The sequence below is a fragment of the Panthera tigris genome, chromosome B3, assembly GCF_018350195.1.
Source record: "Panthera tigris isolate Pti1 chromosome B3, P.tigris_Pti1_mat1.1, whole genome shotgun sequence".
Taxonomy (NCBI): domain Eukaryota; kingdom Metazoa; phylum Chordata; class Mammalia; order Carnivora; family Felidae; genus Panthera; species Panthera tigris.
Window position 1 is genome coordinate 70653190 of NC_056665.1, and position 24452 is coordinate 70677641.

Sequence of the window (24452 nt, forward strand, 5' to 3'; positions counted from 1 at the left end):
ATTTATTGAAATTCCTTATGTATTAGTGAATTAATCTTTTATCATTTTTATTAATTTTTAGTTAACAGCTTTTTTATTTTAATTTTTTGCATAGGTACTCCCTTGTACAATCCTGGGATAGGGAGGAAACATTCAATTCAATGTTCATGCAAGCCTCTATAATTGTTGAGAAAATAATCTGCCCATATATATGTGGTAAATTGATTTTCATCAGTTTTTTTTTACCTTTTGCCTACACATATATATTTTTTACTATGTAAAATATAATTTTTTCTTTCCATTTACTATTTTTATACCCTACTTCAGTGGCCTTTCACACTTCCAATACTGTAATACTATTATCCTACATTTTACCATTTTTGGCATTGTTTTATTGTTATAAAACTGAGAACATATACACAGGTTCTTCTAGAACCTTTGTATCTAGGGTTCCAAATTCTGACTATCAAATGTACTTATGTAAAACTTGAATTTAGAAAAAATTAATTGGAGAGGTGATAACATTAAAGGTATTCTGTATCATCCTCCTGTTCCCAGACTATGGCTAATTTAGATATAGTCCTTCAGTCAAGAATTGGCAAAATAGCTTCTTGGTTCCCCATCTCCTGTTTATTGTAGGGATAGATCACTTGGCAGGTTAGTTTTTTACTGTTTTTCTGGCAATCATGTCTGGATTCCCAGCATAGAAAATAGTATATAAACCACAATTTCTTTATCCATTCATCAGTTGATGGACATTTAGGCTCTTTCCATAATTTGGCTATTGTTGAGAGTGCTGCTATAAACATTGGGGTACAAGTGCCCCTATGAATCAGTACTCCTGTATCCCTTGGGTAAATTCCTAGCAGTGCTATTGCTGGGTCATAGGGTAGGTCTATTTTTAATTTTCTGAGGAACCTCCACACCGCTTTCCAGAGCGGCTGCACCAATTTGCATTCCCACCAACAGTGCAAGAGGGTTCCCGTTTCTCCACATCCTCTCCAGCATCTATAGTCTCCTGATTTGTTCATTTTGGCCACTCTGACTGGCGTGAGGTGATATCTGAGTGTGGTTTTGATTTGTATATCCCTGATAAGGAGCGACCTTGAACATCTTTTCATGTGCCTGTTGGCCATCCGGATGTCTTCTTTAGAGAAGTGTCTATTCATGTTTTCTGCCCATTTCTTCACTGGGTTATTTGTTTTTCCGGTGTGGAGTTTGGTGAGCTCTTTATAGATTTTGGATACTAGCCCTTTGTCCGATATGTCATTTCAAATATCTTTTCCCATTCTATTGGTTGCCTTTTAGTTTTGTTGGTTGTTTCCTTTGCTGTGCAGAAGCTTTTTATCTTCATAAGGTCCCAGTAATTCATTTTTGCTTTTAATTCCCTTGACTTTGGGGATGTGTCTAGTAAGAGATTGCTACGGCTGAGGTCATAAGAGACTGTTAAAAACTGAGAACAAACTGAGGGTTGATGGAGGGGGGTGGGAGGGAGGGGAGGGTGGGGGATGGGTATTGAGGACGGCACCTTTTGGGATGAGCACTGGGTGTTGTATGGAAACCAATTTGACAATAAATTTCATATATTGGAAAAATAAATAAATAAATAAATAAATAAATAAATAAAATAAAGAAAAAGAAAATAGTATTCTATCCCTTCAAAGATTTTGCAAGTACCTAATTTCCCACATTAAACCCATTGCATTTAAAATAATAATTTATGTAATCTCCAACAGATCTATAGTAGCAAATAATTATCATTATCATAATGAGTAAAATCAATTGAGGGCAAGGTTTAACATAAAGGGAGGATTTGTAAAAACCCATTAGTAATAATCACGAAGCTCTGAAAAAGTCAGATGAAATAATTTCATGACATTTTTCTATGAAACCAATTACCTTCCTTTCATACCCATTAAGCAAATGGGGGGGTAAGGTAAATAAATATATATGTTAGAGAGAATCATATACAGAGAAAGAGGGCAGGGGGAGAGAGAGATTTTTTCAAAACAAGTCTGCAGAATAGCATTTAGCTCTTAATGGAGTTTTGCAACTTATTGATCTCTGCCCAGAATCCTGATGTTGCTCTAAACCACAGAAGAAACAACTGTGGATGAGTGACTCTCTTGCTTAAAATGTTAACATGTATTTTTTACAGTATTTAGAATAAAATAAAATTCCTTATCTCAGCCTAACAGACCTTAGTGATTTGACCCTTACAGTCACATAAAATTTAACCCTTAAATCTCTCATAAGTATTCATCATGTTCCAATCATTCAGGTGTTTGTTTTATATTCTTTAGGCATACCAAGCTTATTCCCTAATTATGTATAACTCTCCCTCATTGCCCACAATAGTACCTGACAAATGGGAGGTACTCAGTGAAATAGTATTTGTTAATTAATGTATGATTTATAGCAAGAATTCCCTCTTCTTGACTTCTTTTTATAAAATCTATTCAGCAGACAACATGCCGACTCAGTAACCTCCTCATGGAGGATTTCACTTCCTGATTGCGTAGGGTATAAATCACAGGATTCATCAATGGAAAGATCACTGTGTGGAAGAAGGAAACTACCTTGTCTGCTGGTAAGGCCCTGAAGGGGCGAGTATAGATGAAGATGGCAGGTCCAAACATGAGAAGTATAATAATGATATGAGTGGTGCATGTGGACAGTGCTTTGCTCTTCCCTTCAGAAGCAGACCCATGTACATGGCAAAGGATGACTGCATAGGAAGACAAAAGCCCCAGGAAGCACAGGAGGGTCATCAGGCCACTGTTGAAGACCATTAGAAGCTCCACCACGAAGGTGTCTGTGCAGGCCAGTTTGATGACCTGTGGCACATCACAGAAGAAGTTATCCAGTTGGTTTGGGCCACAGAAGGGCAAGTGGAGGATGAGGGCCACCTGGATAATGGAGTGGACAAAGCCTCCAAGCCACAGGGCCAACAGCAAGGCACAGCAGGCTCTAGGGTTCATGACTGTGGAATAGTGTAAAGGCCGACAGATGGCGATATAGCGGTCAAAGGCCATCACAACAAGGAGTAACCCTTCCCCTCCTCCAAGGAAGTGCAAGAAAAAGAGCTGAATGATGCAGCCCCTGTAGGAGATTACCTTCTTCTCAGAGAGGAAGTCCACCAGCATCCTGGGAGCCACAATGAAGGAGTAGGATGCATCCAGGAAAGCCAAGTTGCCCAGAAAGAAGTAGAGGGGGGCTGTGAGACCAGGGTCTGATCTGATGGTGAGGATGATGAGGAAATTTCCAGGAAGGATAATGAGGTAGAAAATTAAGATCAACACAAAGACCAGGAGCTGAATATTTCGAGACTGGGTCAGACCAAGAAGGATGAATTCTTTCACCATCGTGCCGTTTTCTAGCTCCATCTTTTCTGCCTATAGAACATCAAGGAATAGTTTATTTTCATCTCTTGCATCTAGATCATAGTTCTTTTCAAACTAAAAGTTATGCCACATCTGTCACACCATCACTGTCCCACAACCTAAGAAATCTTTTCTACCCTTTATTCTGCCAACACCCTGATCTTAATTTTTTTTTTAACGTTTATTTATTTTTAAGACAGAGAGAGACAGAGCATGAACGGGGGAGGGGCAGAGAGAGAGGGAGACACAGAATCGGTAGCAGGCTCCAGGCTCTGAGCCATCAGCCCAGAGCCCGACGCAGGGCTCGAACTCACGGACCGTGAGATTGTGACCTGAGCTGAAGTAGGACACTTAACCGACTGAGCCACCCAGGCGCCCCCAACACCCTGATCTTAAAGCCACACTCTCTGCTTCTTCAGTCCTGTGCTGCTATTAACTATTCTCTCACGTGGGACTCTGCAATGCCCCTGCCCTGGACTAGTTTATGATTTGCATGAGACATAAGAAAATGTTTCTGACTGAGAAAAAACTTAACCCCAGTTATCAAGTTCTTCAAGTTTTTATTTGAATGAGGGTTAAGGTAGGGATTGACAGCAAACAGGAATGACAGTTTTTTAAGGTGACAGAAATGTTCCATATCTTGACTGTAATGATTACCAGTGTCTGTTCTTTTGCAAAAAAGTACTAAACTATACAGAAATCGGTACATTTACTTTATGTAAATTACACCTTAGGAATGCTGACTTAAAAAGCTAAGAAAAAACTGTTTACTTGAAATATGTCCTTCTCCTTTATAGAATATCAACCCATCAACCTGGTCTAAAATTTTAAAAATCCTGGTCATTCTGGAGAAATTAAGATCTGAGGCTTATCTGTAATAGTGGCATCTAAATTGGGAATGTGGTCACCCAACACACATTATAATTTATTGGCATGAAAACAATAATGGTAGAATTTCTATATATATATATATATATATATATATATATATATATATATATATAATATCACATTCTTTGATGTTCTACTTTTAAAAGTGTTATAGTTTATATAGAATCATGACATAATTGAATATAAAATATACAAATAAAATATAGATGTTGCTTGCGCATGTTCAAAATGGTTTTTATTGAAATGAAAAATTTTAAAAGCTTGAAGATATTTGAACAAGAACAAACTACTGGTGATTTAAAACAATAATTCACATGCTTTCAGTTACATGGCACACTTGTTTTTAAATTGTTGTGAAATATAGAGTGTAGAGAAGAGGGCAAGAAGGGTCCACTAAGTATATGTAAGAGGGGAGAGAATGAAAGAGAGAAAGAAAAAAAGAAAAGCAATAAAGTCCCAAGTCAAGAAACCAAGGGAGATTTTTACAATGGCACATCTATTCAAAACATCAAAATACCTGCATTTTGTATGTCTAAACCTAAATAGATTAATTAGTAACTGATATTTCCATGTATAGTTTAAGTTGGGAATTATGAAATAGGTACTTTACATCAAAAGGCACATATATGCACACACAGTTTCCTAAGCAAAACTGAAGTACAAAAATTTACAAATGGCGCCATCCAAATCAGCTTTTCTGTTTCCGTCTTTCTTTTCTTTTCTTCCTTTCCCTCCCTCTCCTCTCCTTTCCTTTCCTTTTTCTTCTCTCTCTCCTTCCTTCCTTCCTTCCTTTAGCATTCACTGGCTTCAATATTTATAATTCCTTTTGTGCATAAAATCTGCTGTTAGAAAAATTAATCAGGAATCCTTCTATACTTAATTCTAAGTAGTGTGCATCTTGCACAGTATTATACAGTGGTTATTTCATAGTCTTTCAAACAGTGATTCTGTCTTTAAGACATAGAAGAAATCTTTAAGCTCCTGTAAGGTTAAGAGCTACAGGCTCTTCCACTGTATGTTGTGTTTTATTTCCTATCATAGACTTCTGTTCTATTAACTCTTTAACAGATGGGATTCATTACCATCTAACATCCCTCACTTCTCTCAGTTAATATATGATGTGTGAAATTAAGACCCAGTATTAACATTCCCAAGACAATTGGTACTTTAATAAAAGCTTTGTATATCTCCAATAATTTTAAATGTGAGGAAGAACTAAAGCTATATTAACAGACAAAAGGTGTTGTACTAACAGATAAAAGGTGTTGCTGTATTGTTGAATTCAGACTTCACATATTCGTCTATTTCTACTATAATTCTGACCATTACATTCCATGACAGCAAATGCACCACCTGAAGAATTATAACAGCTTTCCATTTATTCCTTCTTTCTATACTTCGTAAATATGAAGACAAAAAGATTTACCTCTCTAGCAATCCAACACTACACTCACACAACAGCAATCACCTCTTAATGGAAGGAACAATTACTGATTATTCCTGCCTTTGTTCTTAAATATCTCTTCTCACAGAGGAGGCTCTTACATTTTGAAATACACAGCCAATTTGTGATGAAATGGAGAATGTACTTTGGGAATTTAAAGGCTAACAAAGCTATAGAATGCTTTCAATGGGAATTATTAGAATGCCAACAAGATGTAATCAAAGTTTAGACTAAAGAGCCGTTAGGTACAAATATTCAAATACACTCAGTTAAAGAGACACTGTGTCACTGCTGGGATTTAAAAATCAACATTCCAGCAGTGACAGAGACAATGGAATGTCAAGCATGTTTATTAGGTCTCAGTGAGTAGAAAGCCACAGGAAAATTGTTTTATATTTTACACTGCAATTCAAAAAAAGAAAAATAGTATAATTGCTAGGAAATCATAGCTACATCAGGAAACAATTAATGTGGTCAATTAGGTAAATATCTTAGATTCAACATATTTCTGGTGACAAAAAATAGCCAAAGACAAAATAAATGATGCTTACAAAGAGTCCTTTGGACTTTCCATGGAAAGAGAGGATGTCCTCCAAACAGACCGTATTATGCCCTTGGTATTTGTTGTTTTCATTTTAGACATAATTGTCTCCTATGCTCTGCTGAAGCAATAATGAGGAACTATTTCCTTTTCAAATATATATTATTAGTTTATTATTATTAAACTAAATAATAAGAATCATGTAGTAGAAGGTAACAAAATTTAAATTTTAGATTTGATTTTGTTTTAAAGAGAAAGATTTTTCAAACTACTAAAAAATCAAAATGCTAAACATAAAATGTTTCTTTAAAAAATGCAATGCATAGGGGCACCTGGGTGTTTCAGTCGATTGAATGTCTGACTTCAACTCAGGTCATGATCTCATGGTTCATGGGTTCAAGCCCCGCATTTGGCTCTGTGCTGACAGTTCAGAGCCTGGAGTCTGCTTCAGATTCTGTGTCTCCCTTTGTCTTTCTGCCCCTCCCCTGTTGCGTTCTGTCTCTCTCAAAAATAAACATTGAAAAAAATTTAATATAATGCATAATCAAAGACATTTCATTCTCATACAATAATATTAGGGGACTTTAACACCCCAGTTACATCAATGGACAGATCATCCAAACAGAAAATCAACAAGGAAACAGTAGCTTTGAATGGCACACTGCACCAGTTGGATTTAGCAGACATATTCAGAACATTCCATCCTAAAACAGCAGAATACACATTCTTTTCAAGTGTACACAGAACATTTTCTAGAACAGATCCCATATTGGGTCACAAAACAAGTCTGAACAAATTCAAAAAAATCAAAGTCATACCATGAATCTTTTCTGACCAAAACACTATAAAACTAGAAATCAACCACAAGAGAAAATCTGGGAAGACCACAAATACATGGAGCTTAAATAACATGCTGCTTAACAATGGGTCAACCACAAAATCAAGGAAGAAATAAAAAATTATATGGAAGCAAAGGAAAATGAAAACACAATGTTCCAAAATCTTTGGCAGGCAACAAAAGTGGTTTTAAGAGGGAAGTCAGAAAGCAAGAAAACCTCCAGAAGCAAGAAAAATATCAAACTAACCTTACACCTAAAGGAGCTAGAAAAAGAACAAGCAAAACCCAAACCCATCAAAAGAAAGGCAATAATAAAAATTAGAGCAGAAGGGCGCCTAGGTGGCTCAATTGGTTAAGCATCCTTATTTCAGCTCAGGTCCTGATCTCAGGGTTTGTGAGATGGAGCTGCACTGACAACATGGAGCCTGCTCGAGATTCTCTCTTTCCCCTCTCTCTGCCCTTCCCCCCTTTCTCACTCTCTCTCTCTCTCTCTCTGAAAATAAATAAATAAATATTAAAAAATAAATAGAGCAGAAATAAATGATTTATAAACTAAAACAACAATCAAACAGATCAATGAAATCAGGAGGTGGTTCTTTGAAAAGATCAACAAAATTGATAAAGCAAAATTGATAAGCTGGACTCATCAACAGAGAGAGAGAGAGAGAGAGAAAGTTTGCAGTCTCAGCCAAATAAATAAAATCACTAATGAAGAGGAGAAGTAACAACAAACACCAAGAAATACAAAGGATTATAACAGAATATTATGAAAACCTATGTGCCAACAGATTGGACAACTTAGAAGAAACAGATAAATTCTTAAAAACATATAACATGCCAAAACCAAAGTAGGAAGAAATAGAAAATTTGAACAGACCAATTACCAGCAACGAAATTTAATCAGTAATCAAAAAATAAAAATGCAGGACAAGAAGGCTTCACAGACAATTTCTACCAAAAAGTTAAAGAAGAGTTAATACCTATTCCTCTCAAACTATTCCAATAATATAAGAGGAAAGAAAACTTCCAAATTCATTCTATGAACCCAGTATCACCCTGACACCAAAACCAGATAAAGACACCACAAAGAAACAAACCACAGAACAGTATCTCATAAATATAGATGCAAAAATCCTCAGCAAAATATTCAGACCGAATCCAACAATACATTTTAAAAAATCATGCACAACTATCAAGTGGGATTTATTCCTGGGATGCAAGGGCATTTAATATTCACAAAACAATCAACATGATAGAGCACATCAACAAGAGAAAAGATAAAAACTGTATGATTGTTTCAATGCAGAAAAAGCATTTGACATAGTACAACATCAATTCATGGTAAAAACTCTCTGCAAGGTAGGTCTAAAGAGAACTTACCTCAATATAATAAAGGCCATGTGTAAAAAACCCATAGCTAACATCACAGCCAATGGAGAAAAACTGAGAGAGCTCTTTCTAAGGTCAAGAACAGGACGGATGTCTACTCTCACCACTTTTATTCAACATAGTAAAAGAAGTCTTACCCACAACAATCAGACAATAGAAAGAAATAAAAGGTGTCAAAAGTGATAAGGAAGAAGTAAAACTTTCAGTATTTGCAGATGACGTGATACTATGTATAAAAGTCAGAAGACTCCATCAAAACCTACTAGAACTGATAATAAATTCAGTAAGATTTCAGGATACAAAATCCATGTACAGAAACCTGTTGCATTCCTATGCACTAATAATGAAGTGGCAGAGAGTGAAATTAGGAAAACAATCCTATTTACAATTGCACCAAAACCAAGAAAATATCTAGAAATGAACTTATCCAAAGAGGTGAAAAATCTGTACACTGAAAATTATAAAACACTGCTGAAAGTCAAGATGACCCAAAGAAATGGAAAGACTTTTTATGCTCCTAGACTGAAAGAGTAAATATTGTTAAAATGTCCATACTACCCAGAGCAATATACAGATTTAGTGCAATCACTATCAAAATACCAATCGCGTTTTTCACAAACTAGAACAAACAATCCTAAAATTTGAGTGGATCCACAAAAGACTTCAAATAGCCAAAGCAATCTTGCAAAAGAAAAAACCAAACTTGAAATATCACAATTCCAGATTTCAGTTATACTACCAAATGGTAGTAATTAAAACACTACGGTAGAGGCATAAAAATAGACATATAAATCAATGGAATAAAATAGAAAACCCAGAAATAAACCTATAATTATGTGGTCAATTAATCTTCTACAAAGAAATGAATACACAAAGGGAAAAAGACAGTCTTCAACAAATGATGCTGGGAAAACTGGACAGCTACATGCCAGAGAATGACACCGGACCACCTTCTTACACCATACACAAATTAAACTCAAAATGGATTAAAGACCTACATGTGATACCTGAAACTACAAAACTCCTAGAAGAAATCATAAGTAGTAATTTCTTTGATATGTGCTACAGAAACATTTTTCTGGATATGTCTCCTCAGGTAAGCGAAACAAAAGCAAAAATGAACCATTTGGGACTTCATCAAAATTAAAAAGCTTTTGTGCAGTAAAGGAAACTGAACAAAACAAAAAGGCAACCTGATGAATAGGAGAAGATATTTTCAAATGATATATCTGATAAGGGGCTAATATTCAAAATATAAAAAGAACTTATACAACTTCACATAAAAAACTTTTTTTAATTAAATAATGGATGGAGAACCTGAGACATACAGATGGCCAATAGACACATGAAAAGATGTTCAACAACTCTAAACATCAGGGAAATGCAAATCAAAACCACAATGAGATATCATCTCATACCCACCAGAATGACTAAAATCAAAAACACAAGAAACAACTGGTATTGGCAAGGATGTGGGAAAACAGGAACCCTCTTGTACTGTTGGAAGGAATGCAAATTGGTGCAGACACTGTGGAAAACAGTATGAAGCTTACTCAAAAAGTTAAAAACAGAACTACCCCATGATCCAGTAATCACAGTACTAGGTATTTATCCAAAAAATACAGAAATGCTAATTAAAAGGGGTAAATGCGCCTCTATGTTTATTGCATCATTATTTATAATAGCCGGACTATGGAAGCAGCCCAAGTATTCATCAACTGATGAATGAAGATGATGTGATATGCACGTGCGCGCATTGAATACCATTCAACCATAAAAAAGAATGAAATATTTTGCCATTTGCAACAACATGGATAGATCTAGAGTATAATTCTAAGCGAAATAAGTCAGAGAAGGAAAAATACTATGATTTCACTCATATGTGGAATTTAAGAAACAAAGCAAAGTTAAAGGGAAAAAAATGAGAGAGAGAGACAAACCAATTAATAGACTGTAAACTAAAGAGAACAAATGGATGGTTACCAGGGGTAACCTGGTAGAGGAGGGGTGAAATAGGTGTTAGGGATTAAGGAGAGCACTTTAATGAAAATAATAATAAAATAAAATAACAAAAGGAGAGGAAAATGAAAACATTTCACTCTAATTTACATCCAGCTCACCAAAGAGAAGTGGGAATACTGTCAAATGGAAAGAATAGAGGAAGTAAGAGATACATGATATTATAATAATATAAACAGGAAGGGGAAATTAGAAACAAGAACAATTACAAAAACTGTATTAGGAAAATAGGAAATGAACATGGAAAGACAGACACAGAAATGCATATTTTGTAAAACCTTATATACAAAAAACTCGACAGTAAAAGAAAGTTATTTTTTTAAAAATGACACAAACGGCCTTGGCGTTTGTGGCTCTCCTCGGTGGCCAAGGCGCCACCTGCACTATGCCCTGAGACCGGCTCCTTCACAGGCTGCAGGTGCCCCTGCATGGGGGCCCAGGGGAGCTGGGGCTCCACCCTCCTCTGCCCTGGAAGTCATGGCCCTCCTCGCCTCCCCTGTGCCACCATTGCTTTGTGTGGGGGACATGGCAAAGCACAGGGAGGAGAGGCCCTGCTTGCAGCCCACCCCAGCCCCTAAGTCAACATCCCTGGGCAGTGGCACCATGACCTGAAAGAACAGAATATCTGTCAGGCAAGAGCTGCTGTAATGCTTTATGATGATGCCATTAAGAAGTGGGTGCCAGCCAGTAGCTCCAGAGGGTTCTGCAGAGTTTATATATATATCACCCTACAGGCAATGACACGTTCAGAATGGTGGGCAAGAAAATTCAGGACCATCAGCATTGCAGTGTGGGGGGTAACCTAGTGATATAAAGATGAAGGAAACAACTATATGGATTGGAAAGGAAGAAACAAAGCTGACCTTATTCAGTGACAATACAACTGTCTACATGAAAAACCTCAAGAGTATCTGCAGTTAAAATATTAGATTAAGCCTGTTGAGCATGTTTACTGGGTAGAAGATCAATTTATAAAAAGCAGTAGCTTTTTTGTATAACTAGCAATAAACAATTTGAAAATACAGTTGACCCTGGAATAACCTGGGGGTTAGGGGAACCACCTCCCATGCAGTTGATTCTCCATGTATAACTTTTAACTACCCCAAATTTTAACTATTAATAGCCAACTGTTGACTGGAAGCCTTACCAATAAACATAAATAGTTGATGAACACATGTTTTGTATGTTATGTGTATTATGCATTATATTCTGACAAGAAAGTAAGCTAGAGAAAAGAAAATGTTATTAAAAAGATCGTAAGAAAGAGAACATAGACTTACAGTACTGTACTGTGTCAAAAAAATGTCCATGTAGAAGTGGACTTGCATGGTTTAAACCTGTGTTGTTCGAGGATCAACAGTATAATATTAGAAAGATATTGCTTAATTTTTTGAGGAAACTCCACACTGTTTTCCAGAGTGGCTGCACCAGTTTGCATTCCCACCAACAGTGCAAGAGGGTTCCCATTTCTCCATATCCTTTCAACAATAGCCAAATTATGGAAAGAGCCTAAATGTCCATCAACTGATGAATGGATCAAGAAATTGTGGTTTATATACACAATGGAATATTATGTGGCAATGAGAATGAGTGAAACATGGCCTTTTATTGCAACGTGGATGGAACTGGAGAGTGTTATGCTAAGTGAAATAAGTCATACAGAGAAAGATACCATATGTTTTCACTCTTAGGTGTATCCTGAGAAACTTAACAGAAGACCATGGGGGAGGGGAAGGAAAAAAAAAAGAAAGGGAGGGAGCTAAACCATAAGAGACTCTTAAAAACTGAGAACAGGTTCCGGAAGATGGCGGCGTAGGAGGACGCGGGGCTCACAGCGCGTCCGGCCGATCACTTAGATTCCACCTACACCTGCCTAAAGAACCCAGAAAACCGCCAGAGGATTAGCAGAAGGGAGTCTCTGGAGTCAAGTGCAGACTAGAGGCCCACGGAAGAGGGTAGGAAGGGCGGCGAGGCGGTGCGCGCTCCACGGACTGGCGGGAGGGAGCCGGGGCGGAGGGGCGGCTCGCCGGCCAAGCAGAGCCCCCGAGTCGGGCTGGCAAAAGCGGAGGGGCCGGACAGACTGTGTTCCGACAGCAAGCGCGACTTAGCGTCTGGGAGGTCATAAGTTAACAGCTCTGCTCGGAAAGCGGGAAGGCTGGAGGACAAAGGGAGGGAGAGCTGCTGAGCCCCCGGACGGCAGAGCTCAGCTTGGTGGGGAACAAAGGCGCCAGCGCCATCTCCCCCGCCCATCCCCCAGCCAAAATCCCAAAGGGAACCAGTTCCTGCCAGGGAACTTGCTCGCTCCGCGCAAACACCCAACTCTGTGCTTCTGCGGAGCCAAACCTCCGGCAGCGGATCTGACTCCCTCCCGCTGCCACAGGGCTCCTCCTGAAGTGGATCACCTAAGGAGAAGCGAGCTAAGCCTGCCCCTCCAGCCCCCGTGCACCTTGCCTACCCACCCCAGCTAATACGCCAGATCCCCAGCAACACAAGCCTGGCAGTGTGCAAGTAGCCCAGACGGGACACGCCACCCCACAGTGAATCCCGCCCCTAGGAGAGGGGAAGAGAAGGCACACACCAGTCTGACTGTGGCCCCAGCAGTGGGCTGGGGGCAGACATCGGGTCGGACTGCGGCCCCGCCCACTAACTCCAGTTATACACCACAGCACAGGGGAAGTGCACTGCAGGTCCTCACCACGCCAGGGACTCTCCAAAATGACCAAACGGAAGAATTCCCCTCAGAAGAATCTCCAGGAAATAACAACAGCTAATGAATGGATCAAAAAGGATTTAAATAATATAACAGAAAGTGAATTTAGAATAATAGTCATAAAATTAATCGCTGGGCTTGAAAACAGTATACAGGACAGCAGAGAATCTCTTGCCATAAAGATCGAGGGACTAAGGAACAGTCACGAGGAGTTGAAAAACGCTTTAAACGAAATGCAAAACAAAATGGAAACCACGATGGCTCGGCTTGAAGAGGCAGAGGAGAGAATAGGTGAACTAGAAGATAAAGTTATGGAGAAAGAGGAAGCTGAAAGAAAGAGAGATAAAAAAATCCAGGAGTATGAAGGGAAAATTAGAGAACTAAGTGATACACTAAAAAAAAATAATATACGCATAACTGGTATCCCAGAGGAGGAAGAGAGAGGGAAAGGTGCTGAAGGGGTACTTGAACAAATTATAGCTGAGAACTTCCCTGAACTGGGGAAGGAAAAAGGCATTGAAATCCAAGAGGCACAGAGAACTCCCTTCAGACGTAACTTGAATCGATCTTCTGCACGACATATCATAGTGAAACTGGCAAAATACAAGGATAAAGAGAAAATTCTGAAAGCAGCAAGGGATAAACGTGCCCTCACATATAAAGGGAGACCTATAAGACTCGTGACTGATCTCTCCTTTGAAACTTGGCAGGCCAGAAAAGCTTGGCACGATATCTACAGTGTGCTAAACAGACAAAATATGCAGCCGAGAATCCTTTATCCAGCAAGTCTGTCATTTAGAATAGAAGGAGAGATAAAGGTCTTCCCAAACAAACAAAAACTGAAGGAATTTGTCACCACGAAACCAGCCCTACAAGAGATCCTAAGGGGGATCCTGTGAGACAAAGTACCAGAGACATCACTACAAACATAAAACATACAGACATCACAATGACTCTAAACCCATATCTTTCTATAATAACACTGAATGTAAATGGATTAAATGCGCCAACTAAAAGACATAGGGTATCAGAATGGATAAAAAAACAAGACCCATCTATTTGCTGTCTACAAGAGACTCAATTTAGATCTGAGGACACCTTTAGATTGAGAGTGAGGGGATGGAGAACTATTTATCATGCTCCTGGAAGCCAAAAGAAAGCTGGAGTAGCCATACTTATATCAGACAAACTAGACTTTAAATTAAAGACTGTAACAAGGGATGAAGAAGGGCATTATATAATAATCACAGGGTCTATCCACCAGGAAGAGCTAACTATTATAAATGTCTATGCGCCAAATACCCGAGCCCCCAGATATATAAAACAATTACTCATAAACATAAGCAACCTTATTGATAAGAATGTGGTCATTGCAGGGGACTTTAACACCCCACTTACAGAAATGGATAGATCATCTAGACACACAGTCAATAAAGAAACAAGGGCTCTGAATGATACATTGGATCAGATGGACTTGACAGATAGATTTAGAACTCTGCATCCCAAAGCAACAGAATATACTTTCTTCTCGAGTGCACATGGAACATTCTCCAAGATAGATCATATACTGGGTCACAAAACAGCCCTTCATAAGTTTACAAGAATTGAAATTATACCATGCATACTTTCAGACCACAATGCTATGAAGCTTGAAATCAACCACAGGAAAAAGTCTGGAAAACCTCCAAAAGCATGGAGGTTAAAGAACACCCTACTAACGAATGAGTGGGTCAACCAGGCAATTAGAGAAGAAATTAAAACATATATGGAAACAAACGAAAATGAAAATACAACAATCCAAACGCTTTGGGATGCAGCGAAGGCAGTCCTGAGAGGAAAATACATTGCAATCCAGGCCTATCTCAAGAAACAAGAAAAATCCCAAATACAAAACCTAACAGCACACCTAAAGGAAATAGAAGCAGAACAGCAAAGGCAGCCTAAACCCAGCAGAAGAAGAGAAATAATAAAGATCAGAGCAGAAATAAACAATATAGAATCTAAAAAAACGGTAGAGCGGATCAACGAAACCAAGAGTTGGTTTTTTGAAAAAATAAACAAAATTGACAAACCTCTAGCCAGGCTTCTCAAAAAGAAAAGGGAGATGACCCAAATAGATAAAATCATGAATGAAAATGGAATGATTACAACCAATCCCTCAGAGATACAAACAATTATCAGGGAATATTATGAAAAATTATATGCCAGCAAATTGGACAACCTGGAAGAAATGGACAAATTTCTAAACACCCACACTCTTCCAAAACTCAATCAGGAGGAAATAGAAAGCTTGAACAGACCCATAACCAGCGAAGAAATTGAATCGGTTATCAAAAATCTCCCAACAAATAAGAGTCCAGGACCAGATGGCTTCCCAGGGGAGTTCTACCAGACATTTAAAGCAGAGATAATACCTATCCTTCTCAAGCTATTCCAAGAAATAGAAAGGGAAGGAAAACTTCCAGACTCATTCTATGAAGCCAGTATTACTTTGATTCCTAAACCAGACAGAGACCCAGTAAAAAAAGAGAACTACAGGCCAATATCCCTGATGAATATGGATGCAAAAATTCTTAATAAGATACTAGCAAATCGAATTCAACAGCATATAAAAAGAATTATTCACCATGATCAAGTGGGATTCATTCCTGGGATGCAGGGCTGGTTCAACATTCGCAAATCGATCAACGTGATACATCACATTAACAAAAAAAAAGAGAAGAACCATATGATCCTGTCAATCGATGCAGAAAAGGCCTTTGACAAAATCCAGCACCCTTTCTTAATAAAAACCCTTGAGAAAGTCGGGATAGAAGGAACATACTTAAAGATCATAAAGGCCATTTATGAAAAGCCCACAGCTAACATCCTCCTCAACGGGGAAAAACTGAGAGCTTTTTCCCTGAGATCAGGAACACGACAGGGATGCCCACTGTCACCGCTGTTGTTCAATATAGTGCTGGAAGTTCTAGCATCAGCAATCAGACAACAAAAGGAAATCAAAGGCATCAAAATTGGCAAAGATGAAGTCAAGCTTTCGCTTTTCGCAGATGACATGATATTATACATGGAAAATCCGATAGACTCCACCAAAAGTCTGCTAGAACTGATACATGAATTCAGCAAAGTTGCAGGATACAAAATCAATGTGCAGAAATCAGTTGCATTCTTATACACTAACAATGAAGCAACAGAAAGACAAATGAAGAAACTGATCCCATTCACAATTGCACCAAGAAGCATAAAATACCTAGGAATAAATCTAGCCAAAGATGTAAAAGATCTATATGCTGAAAACTATAGAAAGCTTATGCAGGTAATTGAAGAAGATATAAAGAAATGGAAAGACATTCCCTGCTCATGGATTGGAAGAATAAATATTGTCAAAATGTCAATACTACCCAAAGCTATCTACACATTCAATGCAATCCCAATCAAAATTGCACCAGCATTCTTCTCGAAACTAGAACAAGCAATCCTAAAATTCATATGGAACCACAAAAGGCCCCGAATAGCCAAAGTAATTTTGAAGAAGAAGACCAAAGCAGGAGGCATCACAATCCCAGAATTTAGCCTCTACTACAAAGCTGTCATCATCAAGACAGCATGGTATTGACATAAAAACAGACACATAGACCAATGGAATAGAATAGAAACCCCAGAACTAGACCCACAAACGTATGGCCAACTCATCTTTGACAAAGCAGGAAAGAACATCCAATGGAAAAAAGACAGTCTCTTTAACAAATGGTGCTGGGAGAACTGGACAGCAACATGCAGAAGGTTGAAACTAGACCACTTTCTCACACCATTCACAAAAATAAACTCAAAATGGATAAAGGACCTGAATGGGAGACAGGAAACCATCAAAACCTTAGAGGAGAAAGCAGGAAAAGACCTCTCTGACCTCAGCCGTAGCAATCTCTTACTCGGCACATCCCCAAAGGCAAGGGAATTAAAAGCAAAAGTGAATTACTGGGACCTTATGAAGATAAAAAGCTTCTGCACAGCAAAGGAAACAACCAACAAAACTAAAAGGCAACCAACGGAATGGGAAAAGATATTTGCAAATGACACATCGGACAAAGGGCTAGTATCCAAAATCTATAAAGAGCTCATCAAACTCCACACCAGAAAACCAAATAACCCAGTGAAGAAATGGGCAGAAAACATGAATAGACACTTCTCTAAAGAAGACATCCGGATGGCCAACAGGCACATGAAAAGATGCTCAACGTCGCTCCTTATCAGGGAAATACAAATCAAAACCACACTCAGATACCACCTCACGCCAGTCAGAGTGGCCAAAATGAAGAAATCAGGAGACTATAGATGCTGGAGAGGATGTGGAGAAACAGGAACCCTCTTGCACTGTTGGTGGGAATGCAAATTGGTGCAGCTGCTCTGGAAAGCAGTGTGGAGGTTCCTCAGAAAATTAAAAATAGACCTACCCTATGACCCAGCAATAGCACTGCTAGGAATTTATCCAAGGGATACAGGAGTACTGATGCATAGGGGCACCTGTACCCCAATGTTTATAGCGGCACTCTCAACAATACCCAAATTATGGAAAGAGCCTAAATGTCCATCAACTGATGAATGGATAAAGAAATTGTGGTTTATATACACAATGGAATACTACGTGGCAATGAGAAAAAATGAAATATGGCCTTTTGTAGCAACATGGATGGAACTGGAGAGTGTGATGCTAAGTGAAATAAGCCATACAGAGAAAGACAGATACCATATGGTTTCACTCTTATGTGGATCCTGAGAAACATAACAGAAACCCATGGGGGAGGGGAAGGAAAGAAAAAAAAAAAAAAAAAGAGGTTAGAGTGGGAGAGAGCCAAAGCATAAGAGACTGTTAAAAACTGAGAACAAACTGAGGGTTGATGGGGGGGTGGAGGGAGGGCAGGGTGGGAGGGAGGGCAGGGTGGGTGATGGGTATTGAGGAGGGCACCTTTTGGGATGAGCACTGGGTGTTGTATGGAAACCAATTTGACAGTAAATTTCATATATTAAAAAAAAATAAATAAATAAAAAATAAAATGAAAAAAAAAAAAAAAAACAGAACAATCTGAGGATTGAGGAGGGCACCTGTTGGGATGAGCACTGGGTGTTGTATGGAAACCAAGTTGACAATACATTTCATATTTTAAAAAAAGATATTGCTTAAAGTAACAACAATGTATCTAAGAATAAATCTAATAAATTGGTTGCCTTTCAAAAAATAAGAAAAGAAATGAACAATGAAATATGAGGAGAAAATTCATCTTGGAGAATGTTACAGTCTATTGCCACCAAAGACTTAAAATGTGTGGGTTTTTTTTCATAACTATACATAAACAGGGACCTTGCCTTCTAATGTTTGCCACGGCACTTAAAATTAACCTGATGATCTAAACTAGTTTTCAGACTGGAGACTTCTTATTTCTGCTGGGAAAAATTTATCATTTTAGACAATCTTAGAAACTAAAATCATGAGCTAGTTAGCATTATAGTGTCAGCAATGTAGCACTGAATGAGGCAAAGAAAAAAAAAAGTTCCTGGGAATTTGACATTCAAATGCATGGAGAAGACAATAAAAAAACACACCAGAAAGGAAATATCTGACTGTGGTGAGTGCTGGGTAGAAATATAACCAAGTGATATGCTGGAAAGAGTCAGGGAAGAGGCTGCTGTGCTAGGTGAGCTAGCCAGGGAGAGTCTTGCTGAACAGCTGGCATTTCAACAGATATCTGAATGTCTGAATAATCCCACTATGTGGCTATCTGAAGAGCTGATAGAAGGCCATGAAGCAGGAAGAGAATGATGCACTAAGCAGCAGAAAGGAAGAGAAAGAAAGAGAAAGGCCACTATGGCAAGAGAGTAGTGGCCAAATGGAATTTTTAAAAAGTGTTAGGCAAGACAGAGAGGAAGGGCCAGATATGGATCAAATGCCAATTGGTCATCATTTCATTTGAGATGTTATAAACAGATGAGTGACAATATCTGATTTACATTTTTTAAAGATTATTCTGATACTGGTAAAGAATGGGTTTTAGAAGCCAAGAGTAGAAGCAAGGAGACCAGTTAGGGAGCATTTGAAGTACTGTAGACAAGAGATGTTGATAAGTTAGGCTAGGAGGTAGAACAAGAGATGGATGCTTAACCAACAGAGCCACTCAGGTTAAGTGTTGGACTCTTGATTTTGGCTCAGGTCATGATCTCACAGTTGTGAAATGGAACCCCAAGTGGGGCTCAGTGCTGGGCATGGAGCCTGCTTACGATTCTCTCTCTCCTTCTCCCTCTGCCCCTCCCCCTAACCCTCACCTCTCATTAATTAATTAATTAATTAATTAAAACCTACAAAAGTTTTTCCTCTGCAGGTTAACATCAGACTTCTTTCAATAGCAACAGAGAAAGTTGTTTTGTTTTATTTTAATTTTTTTAATGTCTATTTATTTTTGAAAGAGAGAGAGAGACAGAGCATGAGCAGGGGAGAGGCAGAAAGCGAGGGAGACACAGAATCTGAAGCAGGCTCCAGGCTCTGAGCTGAGTGCACAGAACCTGACATGGGGCTTGAACTCATGAACCGGGAGATCATCACCTGAACCGAAGTTGGATGCTCAACCAACTGAGCCACACAGGTGCCCCAGAAAATTGTTGTTTTTTTAAGTGAAGCAATATTTTCAAAAACTTAAAGTATACAAGGATTTTATGTAATCTAAGCTATCTGTAAAGTCTGAAAACAGTTTTAAACATGCATTAACCCAGAAATTTATATTCATGCACCTTCCCTGTGAAATATTAAGGACAAATTTCTTCCAACCAAGAGAACAATGAGGAATCTTCAGCAAACAGATAAAACAGGATAGCAGTATCCTTCTGACCAGAGAGGGGGAAAAAATGGGACTAAAGGGCATATAGCACACCACAAAGATAATGCTAATACCTTTACTTATAAAGGGTGATAGGGTGTGCCTGGGTTTATATTATTATAATTTCTATGCTCATCATATCTTTTAATAGATAAGACTCCATAAATCAGAAAAAAAAAAGAAGTCCTATAACAAAATCCTATTTAGGAGATTAAAAATAAGAGACAGTTTATAGTAATTGCTTCATATGTCATCTCTAGAAGTCAAAGTCTATTATTAAAGCTGTAATTAAATAACTGAAGCATAAGCAATAGAAAGGTAAAATTAAGAATGATAAAACTTTTCATCACTACAATCTGGGTTGAATAAGAGGAAAGAAAGGTTTATACTAATTTTATCTTTGCTCATGATATGGATCTATTGATATTATTAAAAATTCCAGAAATTATTTTATTATATGATATAAAGACAAATCCTGGAAAAGTGATGTGGCCATCAGCCATATGTGACTATTGAGCATTTGAAATGTGGCTACAAGCTGAGGAAATGAAATTTTAAATTTTGTTAGTTAAAATTTTTAAAGTCATATGTAGCCCATGTATTGCATAGCACAATTCTAGGATAATACATGAACTTTAATTTAACTTTATATTCTTTCTAATTTATTTGTTATTTTTCATTTTAACCTTGTTTTTTCAGTGTTCTGGGGTGTCACCCAAACCTGCAACAGGCCTTATGTAAGTGAGAAGTAAACTTCTGATGTGTAAAACCAATGATCTTTCTTTCTGTGGCATAACCTATTAAGTCTGATAGTCACCCAGAGTTAAAGTAAACCAGTATCCTCACCATCTTCCTGAAAAATACAAAGACTATTACATTTAACTCCAATCACACAACTCTTATGTAAATGTTATTTCCATGAACTTTAGTTCTTACTTTTTCTAAACTTCAGAAGTTTGTTTGTTGCTGTTGGTAGTTAAATACAGAAGTTTGTTTAGATTTACCACATACTTGCCATTCTTTTTCTGTCATCTCAAATCTCCCAGCTGGGATCATTTCCTTATTTCAAGCGTATCCTACAAGATTCCTCTAAGTTGATTGTCTGCTAGCAGCAAGTTTGTTGTTTTTTTTTTTTTCTTCCTAAGGATGTTTTTATTTTATTCTCACAGAGTTGATGATTATTTTATCTCTGAATATTGAATATAACTCATCATTGTTTTACATTTTTGCTGTTAAGGCAGTCTGTTGTTAACTACCTTTCCCTTGAGGGTAATTCCTGCTTTTCTATTCAGATACTTTCAACATCTGCTCAGTTGTCTTTATGGATTTTATGATGTGTCTCACATTGTCTCTTCAAAATTGCCTCTGCCACATTTTGTCTACCCTCTTCTCTGGAAACTCTGAACTTTTATTCAGTTCTCAATGTCTCTTACTCTTTCTTTCATCCTTTTTATCCCATTTGGCTTCTGCCCTGCAATGTTGGTAGTTTACTCAACTCTATATTCTAGATTACTATTTCTTCTCTGAATGTGTCTAATTTGCATTCAGATGCATCTATGGAGTTTTTTAACTGAATCTAAGTTCTCTTTGTTTTTCATATAATTTTCCTATTTGTTTTTATAGTGTCCTCCATTTTCATATTTCCAACCCTTTTTCTATTTCTCAAAGAATACTAAATATATTCAATTTATATTCTGTAGTGTTTTTTTTTTCCTGCTTTTCTGTTGTTCTTCTGGCTCTCACTCACAGAGCCTTGCTTTCTTGTGTGCTCATGATGTCAGAACGTTAAACTCTTATTTCTTATATGTAGAATATACTTTAAAAGTCTTGGGATAATGGCAACATACTCCATATGGTATTTGTCTTTCCTTCTATCAGGAGGCATTACAACTCTGGAACCAGAAACTGTAAATAAAATTATCAACTAGTAGTGATTCAGACTACTCAATAGTATAAACTCAAACTCAGAAAATATGTGTGATCTCACTTATAGTTCATAATTCTTTTTTCTCTTTTTAGCATTTTGGGTGGTGTTTTTTTTTTGAAAACTTTATTTCACCACTACCCTGAGAATATATCCTTTGAGATCTCAGCTTGTTGTGGAATATTTCCTTGTGTGAGCCCAGGGCTTTGTCTCCTATCCATCTCTGTCCCTACCACACAAACTCTGGCCTTAAAAACAGAACACAAGTTTTCACAATAAAAGATGATTTTTATTCACCATTTATTTATCTGGGTTCCCAATTTCATTTGATTTCCAGATTCTCAATATTCTATGCTGTCATTTTCTTTTTGCTAGCTAATCAAAGGATTTCAAAAAAAATGTTTATCCAACGTGTGTATTCATTTTTAGTGACAGGTTCAGTAAAGCTCTCTAATGTGCCACAGACGCAAATAGAATGCAGCTCTATCATTTCTGCATTACAAGGCATGTGGCATTTCATACTGTTTGATCATGCAAATCACATTAGTTTCAGTCTTAGATATAGTGTAATATATTTAATATTCAGTACCCATACTTCTGTCCTAGCTTCTCGATCTTCATGACTGACTGAAGTTTATTCTGATAGTTTCTTCAAGAATTTCTTGAAAACCACATTCCCAGAATTTTGTTTAATGCTTAAACCTGATGGTAGTCATAGCCTTTTAAATTAAATGCCAGTTTTGCTAGGTATAAAATCTGAGTTTTACACTTACTTGTCTGAAGATTTGTGTTCCACCTCACCTTCACTTAATGTTAGTTTATTGCGTTTTGTAGCAATGCAGGCAGGCGAACTGGCCTGCTTCCAATTGAGCCGGTTGGGTGAAACTTCACAAATTTTGTTAAACAAAAACCCCAATCCCTGGGGAAAAAAAGAGTGCCAGTAATGTTTGTTTTTCTACTTACAAGTTCTTATATTTTTAATTTTTAATGAACCTCTTCTATTAATTAAAAAAACAGAAGACCTTTATTTTTGTTTGGATAATAGAGATGTTTTTACCAGCTGTAACAGTAAAGTCCATCTTATTAATATTGAGATACCATTAATATTTTCTTTACACTGCTATGTTTGATATCTTTTCTTCTTATTCCTAGCTTCAATATTTTCAGCAAATATCCTTCAGTAGTAGCAGTATAATAGTGTTTGAAGAGCATATTGAGTCAGTAGTCTTTTCCCCAAAAACATTCATTCTACCTAAATGAAGAATAAGTGACCAAATGAATACAAGTCTGTCTGGTTCAGATAGAGAGAAATAACAGAAAGGAAATATAAAATCTAGATACATAAATTATTTTTTATTGTGTATGTATATATCTTTTGTGTGTTAGATGGTTTCTTCATGCCCTGTTGTAAAATATTAGAGAAGTCTACTATTTTATTCATTTCCAGGCAATGAGAAGTCAACTCAAAATTCAGGAATCATAAATTCCATCAGTATATTTGGGTTCTTAGAAGAGAAGTCCCTGTCATTTTGAACATGAAAGAGGGTCATCACAGAGAAAACTTCCCACAGCAAAGAATAAACTTTTTGCACCATTATTCTATCCTGTGTACCTGAGGTTTTCATCATTTTCATTGTTCATTTATCTATTTTCATTCCTAAAGCTAGTCATATAGTATTATCAAAGAAAATATAAGACTAAAGCTCACAACAAATAATATGCTCTTTTATGGAGAGAACCCTAGTTTTGAAATTGAAAAGTTAATTTAAGTAAATAAATTTATATGAACTCAAATATTCTTTTATATTCTGAAGCAAAGTCAATAACTGGGTTCTTCCCTCTTGCACTGTTGGTGGGAATGCAAATTGGTGCAGCCACTCTGGAAAACAGTGTGGAGGTTCCTCAGAAAATTAAAAATAGACCTACCTATGACCCAGCAATAGCACTGCTAGGAATTTATCCAAGGGATACAGGAGTACTGATGCATAGGGGCACTTGTACCCCAATGTTTATAGCAGCACTCTCAACAATAGCCAAATTATGGAAAGAGCCTAAATGTCCATCAACTGATGAATGGATAAAGAAATTGTGGTTTATATACACAATGGAGTACTACATGGCAATGAGAAAGCACGAAATATGGCCCTTTGTAGCAATGTGTATGAAACTGGAGAGTGTGATGCTAAGTGAAATAAGCCATACAGAGAAAGACAGATACCATATGGTTTCACTCTTATGTGGATCCTGAGAAACTTAACAGAAACCCATGGGGGAGGGGAAGGAAAAAAAAAGAGGTTAGAGTGGGAGAGAGCCAAAGCATAAGAGACTGTTAAAAACTGAGAACAAACTGAGGGTTGATGGGGGTGGGAGGGAGGGGAGGGTGGGTGATGGGTATTGAGGAGGGCACCTTTTGGGATGAGCACTGGGTGTTGTATGGAAACCAATTTGACAATAAATTTCATATATTGAAA

General features: G+C 37.5%; 2 protein-coding genes across 11 annotated transcripts in view; both read right to left on the reverse strand.

The window, feature by feature from the left end:
- The window catches only part of LOC102953916 (olfactory receptor 4K2-like), a 163152-nt gene that overhangs the window by 46762 nt on the left and 91938 nt on the right, over nucleotides 1–24452 (reverse strand). For 2 of the 4 annotated variants that reach the window (XM_042989298.1, XM_042989299.1), the window contains exon 2: nucleotides 22755–22900. The exons of the other annotated variants lie outside the window; for them this stretch is intronic. The gene's annotated coding sequence lies outside the window, so the exon portion shown is untranslated. The remainder of the gene's footprint in view (nucleotides 1–22754; nucleotides 22901–24452) is intronic. 4 annotated transcript variants of the gene reach the window in all.
- The window catches only part of LOC102953627 (olfactory receptor 4N2), a 140719-nt gene continuing 118705 nt past the window's right edge, over nucleotides 2439–24452 (reverse strand). For all 7 annotated transcript variants that reach the window (XM_042989295.1, XM_042989296.1, XM_042989294.1 and 4 more), the window contains one exon: nucleotides 2439–3374. In XM_042989295.1, coding sequence (XP_042845229.1) covers nucleotides 2439–3374 — 936 coding nt within the window. The remainder of the gene's footprint in view (nucleotides 3375–24452) is intronic.